At 41.0% G+C, this 7,192-nt stretch overlaps 1 protein-coding gene across 2 annotated transcripts in view; it reads left to right on the top strand.

Moving 5' to 3' along the window:
• The window catches only part of TRA2B (transformer 2 beta homolog (Drosophila)), a 41,671-nt gene extending 34,696 nt beyond the window's left edge, over nucleotides 1-6,975 (top strand). For both annotated transcript variants that reach the window (XM_019512613.1, XM_019512620.1), the window contains exons 7-9: nucleotides 3,384-3,449; nucleotides 4,367-4,440; nucleotides 6,545-6,975. In XM_019512613.1, the coding sequence (XP_019368158.1) occupies nucleotides 3,384-3,449; nucleotides 4,367-4,440; nucleotides 6,545-6,555 (151 nt within the window). In that variant the 3' untranslated portion in view covers nucleotides 6,556-6,975. The remainder of the gene's footprint in view (nucleotides 1-3,383; nucleotides 3,450-4,366; nucleotides 4,441-6,544) is intronic.
• Nucleotides 6,976-7,192: the final 217 nt, after the last annotated feature.

Raw genomic sequence — 7,192 nt, 5'->3', positions numbered from 1 at the left:
AAAAAAAAAAAAAAAAAAAAAAGTAAGCCTAAAACTGTTAACTAGCATATAAACTAGTCCAAACCACTGGCAAAATTCTAAGCAACTGAAAGTAGGTCTTAACTGGGGGGTGTTGGGCAGCCTTCATAGGGAATGCTACTAATTCTGCCTATGTTGATTATGTAATTAGCTTAAGGGCTCAGAGTTCTCTTGCTCCTGTTTTTTACATTGGAATTTTATCACAAACCCCATCTTAAATCCAAGATAATTTATTAGTTTAGGAAAATTTTAGGGGAGCAATTATTTACTATTAATTCTTCCTCCTTTCCCTCCCTCTCCCCCCTTAACTTACTTTGTTTATTCCACATGAGATTTTCCTTTTTTTAATCTAAAAGTCTATTCAGAAGCCCACAAATCCGTCCATGATTTTCTCATTGAATTTTGACTAACAAGAGTTTGAATTTAGGTGAAGGGCAGTCAGAAAGATGGGCAAGATTCTAAGCAGTATCTGCAAGAGTTTTGTAGAGCAAACTGGTCCTGCTGTTGCACCTAACCATGATGTGACAGGAGGACTGGAAGTATTTTCACTTGCTCACTCCTTATACCAGTGAGAACAGCTAGTTGCACAATCTGGCCTGCACACAGAAAAATAAATGGCAGCCCATATTTAGAAAACTTGCTAGTAAGATGCACGGGGAGATCTTTCTGTGGCAGACATGAGGTGTGAGCCATATCTTCTCTACAGGTAGCACAACAGAGCATAGCACCAGGTTTTGTTCTACTGTTTCCAGGATAGCTGGAGTTGCACTCAGCGTTCCCACTCCTTCCCTCCTCCCTGCCTTAGGGCTAAATCAGAAAACTTCTGAATAGGAGCTTGGCATCTAAATACCTTTTTAGATCTGGCCCTAAATGATCTAGAATAATACGCTTTTTAGTGTGGTCATACTCAGTAAGTTTAAAGAAGGCCTGTTTGGCCCTGTATAACTGCAGCAAGCATAATTGGCCCTGCATCTACCTCTTCCCTTCCTTGTTTACAAATACGAGGAGAACTTTGTCTCTGTTTTTATTGTATAGTATTCTTTTCCTAGAGGGTGAGGTTAAGGCATGGTTTAGTGACTTCTGCATCTCAGTTTTCTGAGTCTACTGAATCCCCTCATCTAAACTTCCAAATAGGATGTTGAAAAATTGGACTGAGTGGGGCACTTCCCCGTCATTTGGAAGTAAATTTGCATCAGGTTTAGTGCATGTAATGATATTGTGTAAAAATAACTTGGAGCCCTTTTATAAGCTGTACTCTAGTGCACCCAACACTGGATAGGAGCTGAAAAATCAGTTGGTGCCATCTGGTGTGTTGCATTGTTCTTTTATCTCTTGAGCAGTAAAGTCTTACCCTTAATCCAGTATCAAATAGGAATTGCCTGTTAGAGCTGACTCCCTCAATGTGTGGTATGGGACCTGTAATGCTTAGCTGAACAAGACTGCAGAGTGTTGCAACAAGTTGTAAGCCCTTCCCTTAACAAACAGGGTATTTGTATACACTTGTACTGTGCACGGAGATCTTGGTAAAATGAAATTACATTCAGCCTTTTAGAAAAGGAATTCCCAAATAGAAATTGTCAATATGTGAAATCTTTTCTTGCTTCATAATAAAAGTGCTAACTGTGATGGTTTTTGGTTTTGGTCTTTGAGACCTGCTGTATTTACAAGGGTTTTGAGCATCCATTTACCCCTTCTTTTCTATATGCAAATTACATTCAGACTCCAAGTCCCAGTGAAATGATTTTGTTGTAACCAGTGTTTCTGAACCAAGCTGCTCTTTTAGGTGTGAAAACACCTATACATGATTCACAAGATGAACCCTGATGTTTTAAATTAGAAATCCATAGGATCAAGAACATTTTGTCCTGTTGTAGTCTTTGCAAAAAAAATTTCTCTACTTTTCCGTAATCAAAAAATGAGTGAGGGCTCAGAGCTGGCATTTTCTAAGAGGAGTCTTGAACTTAATATGGTTGAGGATCTCCCCAAACTAGTCTATATCACCACATCAGGATGTACTCGCATTACCTTTTAATCATGGTTGCCATGTTCCCATTACCTGATTATTCACAGGGGCCTCCACTGCTTCCAGTAGCAGTTTGGAGCACTTGGCACCTGCTCAAACTTTAAAAATCTGTGCATTCTTTGAGCTTAATTCTGTCAGGCATGAGGATCATTTGTGTGGGGGCAGAGTTAAGGAGCATGTGTGCTAGAAATGATCTCTCAGACTATAGTGATTTGCATGGGCTAGGGGTGACGACAGAATGGGCAAAGCTATTTCAGTTGCATACCACCTGTCTCAACAGAATAAAAAATGTTCACACCCAAGATGACATGCCTAAGTAACTGTGAAACTTATTTTTGTAACATTCTTTTTCTCTTGTCTAAAGCTTAGATTGCAAACTTTGTTGCATGGGCTTGGCACTACTTTGTTTGCATTGCAAGGTATCTGACATGCTTCTGGATGCTCTAGAACAGTAGTTCTTGACCCTTTTAAACTCAAGGTGTCCTAGACTTGATGCACCCGTAGGAAAATGCCAGCTCCTAGTTTTTCACTTGTTTTCTGACTACAGAAAACTAACAAAAAAAACTTGGAAAGACCACAGTGGGTTGAAAGGTTTTTTTCTTAACACTGCAGCATTCTATTTAAAATCTCTGGGTTTAATTTATTAATCATTTGCATACCTAGTAGTGCTAACATTGTGGCACCCCTGCAAGGCACTCTGAGCACCCCAGGTTGCTGTGATTCTCAGAGTGCCACTGCTTTTTTTTTTAAACTAACTTCTGTTTTGGCTGTCTTGTGCCCTGTGAGCGACTCTTCCCCTTACGGAGAATGTTTTGCCTGGCTGTTGTGTTTAAGAAGTCTCATCATTGCTTTTAATAAGCTTCTCCCATGCACTGAATCTGTTTGCTCATGTTTCCACATAAGGACGAGCTGATTGCACACGTCATACTTGGGGGTGATGGGGGGAAGGAAACAAACGAAACAAGCCGTGCACAGCTGCATGTGCAAGTACAAGGTTTTGCACATCTTGGCAATTGCTGGATTTTGTATGCTTTATGTTAAAACAGTCTTGAGCTGCTGCTTGGAGGATAGGAAGATGTAAAATACAGTTTAAGCCAATTGAAACATGAGCCCTCTTTCACTTTCCTGAATGCTGTGATGTTAGCCAAGTGACACTACACAAATGAAGTGTAATGAGAAATGGTAGTTTATCTTATGCAGCACTCTTAGACAGTTTATCTCTCCTGTGTGATCAGACTAGAATTGTACCTGCAAATGGTTTCTCTGTGTGTAATTTTCTTGTTTTATGCCTTTGCAAATAAAATAACTTTTTTGCATTTATTTATTGCTTTTGTCTTCACAGAGGAGGAGGTGGAGGAGGCGGCGGAGGAGGGTGGAGAGCTGTCCAAGACAGAGATCAGTTTTACAGGTATGCTAGGAAATGATTTAATATGCAGAGAACAGTGGAAATGCTCAGGAAAAAAGGCTACATAAGAATCAAACAGCCAGAGCCTAGTGTATCTTCCAGAGCATTAAAGGGAAGTGATTAGACTTGGAAGTTACTTAACTTCTGTTAGTAACACCACTTTCCACCTAAAAGGTGTATAGATGCATGATACAGTTGTTTTAGCATAAACTGGCTTTGGAGCATTATGGAAGGAAAATTTGCAGTCTGTGCCAAGGAGTTAAGCAGTTACTGAAAAAATGTGAGAGACTGAGCCTTGGGTTGGACTGGATGGGTTGGAGGTATGGACTTAGCCTAGAAAGAAGGGGATCCCCAGTTAAGTCCAGTACAAAGATTTCCTGCTGTTAGCTGTCCATCTCAAATTTAACTTTAAGAAGTTTTCATGTTATGGAATGCTGCTTGAGATGGGCGTTTTTAATCTTGTCTGTAATGAGTCATATAGCAGGAAACTTATTTAAACTATTTAAGAAATAATATCTCTGTAACTGGTTTATTCATAAAAGTGTTATAGAATGCAAACATAGCACTTTCATTAGAGAGATTGAGTATAACAAGTTTGTTTTTTCCATATGCTACTGATTTCATAGATGCCATCTAGTACTAGGACTAACTAACTACCCACTATCTACTAGTACACTGTATGGATAGTTCTGTAACTGAAGTGGTATATATTTTCAGTGAATAAGTTACCAGTGTCAAACAGATGAGTGGACTGCGGGTGTGGCAAGGTTAATAATTGATGTCAGGAACTGGTTACATCCAGTAATCACCGGTGCTTAAGTGTGCCAAAGGAAAATTAGAGAATGCAGTATCTTTCCCTATCACGTGAATTAACATAAATATTAATAACCTTCTGAAACTGGAATTGGCTCTTTCCACAGGAGGCGATCACCATCACCATATTACAGCCGAGGAGGTTACAGATCTCGTTCCCGATCTCGATCCTATTCACCTCGTAAGCGGTCTTGTTTTAGAACTGGCAGTTCAAAATCAGCTATGCTGTTAAGTGCTTGTGTAGAATGCTTTGGATAGAGATGATCCTGCCTTGAGCAGGATTGGACAGGATCAGTGGGGGACGACCTTTTTGGCAGGTGTGCCACTCTGATCCCCTTACCCTGACTGATCAACTGCTCTGCTTTCTGGTGCTCTGTGCCCTGTGCTCCCTAGCTGAACTGCTTTGTTTTCTTCTCCCTTGCCTACCTTGCTGTCATATTGCCTGTCCCTTCCCTGTCTGCCAAGTTCCATAAGCAAAGGCTGTCCCTACCGCCAGTGCTTCAGCTTGACCAGCCTTGGACTAGATGACCTTCTAAGGTCCCTTTTGGCCTTGTTTTTCTGTGATTTAATTGGACTTCAATGAACTTAAAAAATTATTTGAATGGGCAAATACATATTGAATGGGTAATGCATATTCTATTGGAGAAATTAATACCGGCTTCTCCACCATTTAAAGATGAGACAAATGCTAATTTTATTCTTCAGAACTTTATAAAGGCATCCCTTCAGGTTTTTGAATATACTGTTTAAATAGTTGTGGGCAGCCCAGTTGCCATGAGCTGTCTTGTCACATTTACAGTTTTGGTTATGCCTCTATATGTCTGGAGTGACCTTTTAGTGCCAACAGGCACTTAAAAGTAGCTGAGGTTCCCAACATGATGATCTTTGCATACTGCTTACAACATCTTAACTTTGAGATCTTGCGCATTTTAAAAGAGGGCTCTCCTAATACCTGTTTTTGCTTTTTATATAGCAGCCATATGTTTATCTCCTATACAGAATGCCAGTTGAAATTAAACTGCACATAATGGGATTATTTGGCAGTCAGAAAATTGACTGACATAGTTTCATGTTGGAAGGGACCTGAGCAGATCATCAAGTCCGACCCCCCTGCCATGGCAGGAAAAAGTACTGGGGTCAGACAACCCCAGCAAGGTGTACATCTAGTCTCCTCTTAAAGACCCCCAGGGTAGGAGCCAGCACCACTTTGCTTGGAAGTTGGTTCCAGATCCTAGCCACCCTGACAGTGAAGGCTCCCCAGTCAGGGAGCCTTCATGTAAGGTTGGCTCTTCAGTCCTTTAGAACCATTTCTGCCTTCCTTGTCTGTGCCTTTTGAGTAAGCCCTGTCCATTTCAAGGCTGCTATTCCAGGCAAGGTGCCCCAAGTGAAGTGCAAGTGGCTGAGAGCTTGCTGTTCCCACATGAGTTAGTACACACCCTTAAATCACTTCAGCAGTACCTTCTTTTAATTTTAAAACCATTGCATTTTGAGAAATGGGTTGTACCATTCCCATCCACTGCCTCCCACCTCCCCCTTTATCTATTGCAGTGGTTCAAACTGTTTTATGGTCAAAGCACCCCACCTCCACTTCTTTTGAATGTGGTGACAACCCCTCCCTTCCTAAGTGAGGCTGCACCAACAATGGTTCTTAGTTTGCCTCTGTGCTCCTCAGCCAGGTCTCTGCCTCCAGGTGAAACAGCCTGCTGCACAGCCTGCCAGAGGAAGGCTGTTCATGTACTGCTTCTGTATTAGGGCTCTCATCACCCTGAAGGAGGTGGGAGCTACCTTGTGGTGCATAACCCTTCCTGGTCCATTGTCCCTTACGCTCCTTCTAAAACGAGCACAAGTGGAATTGTCCCATCTGTTTCTGGTTCCAGGAGGAATGTAAGCGGTACTGGACCAAGAAGTGCTGCCCAGCAGGAAGTGGTTTGCTGCCTGCTTTAGGCTGATTGGGGAGCCCTAATTTCAGGGGGAGAGCACAGGGCAATCTTACCTGTCTGGTGTTGCCATGGCACCCCAGGTAAGCCTGTAGATCTGTATTTTTCAACTGGCTTGTAAGGTAGTAACTCTGACATTGCTTCTCATGTTTCTGACTACCTCCAACCCAAATCCTATGGGAGGTGTCCACCGAGTTCATGTGTGCAGCCCAATCTGTCGCTCTTCAAATTGGATACCTTTTTGAGCAGGGCACCTCCACAGATGCAGATGAGGTGCACTTAAAAAAATGCTGGCTAAAGGCAGTTGCTCCATGGAAATTTTAATGGATGTGTCACTTTTTTTTACAGGTCGCTATTAAAACATGGAATTTCCAAGAATTTCTGGTTACAGCCCTTGAGTTGGAATCGCAAACTTGTGGACAATATTTTTATTGTCTCTTCTGTTTCAAAAGTGAACAGTGCCTAGTGAATAGGTGACTTTGACACCTTTTATGAAGACTACTTTTTGGTGATGTTAAAACGCTGTTTCATTCTGCATATCTGTTGTGTAGTTTGGTGCTTTGTTCAGAGTTGTGTTTTGAGAGGAGTATGTTTTGCATGTATTTTTTTAGTCTCAATTTTGACTGCTAAAACGTTTCTATTGTAAAAAGGAAAAAAACAAACTGTTCATTTAAAGTTTTTTCTACTGATTCCAGGGTATTCTGAAGATCAAAACCTGTGTAAAATGCTTTCAAATGGTAAAAATAAACATTTTGATTTTTACTTCCTTTACAACCTCATCTTGTGCTTTAGCCACTTTATTTCCTGCTCATCCATCCCTTTTTTGTATAGTAACTGGGTATTTTGAAAGAAGACCCTCTACAGGCTGTCAGCATACATAACATGAAGCTGGTAGATAAAACATCAGATTTACACTGTAATCCATACTGCTGTTGCCTATATAAAATCTGGTTTTTCATGTGTACCAGGAGATGCTGATTTCAGTGTCTAATTAAT

Source organism: Gavialis gangeticus, unplaced genomic scaffold (assembly GCF_001723915.1).
Source record: "Gavialis gangeticus isolate Ggan-Ray unplaced genomic scaffold, GavGan_comp1, whole genome shotgun sequence".
Classification (NCBI taxonomy): Eukaryota; Metazoa; Chordata; order Crocodylia; family Gavialidae; genus Gavialis; species Gavialis gangeticus.
The sequence above is the reverse complement of the archived record's forward strand: the minus strand, read 5'-3'. Positions and strand labels throughout refer to the sequence as shown.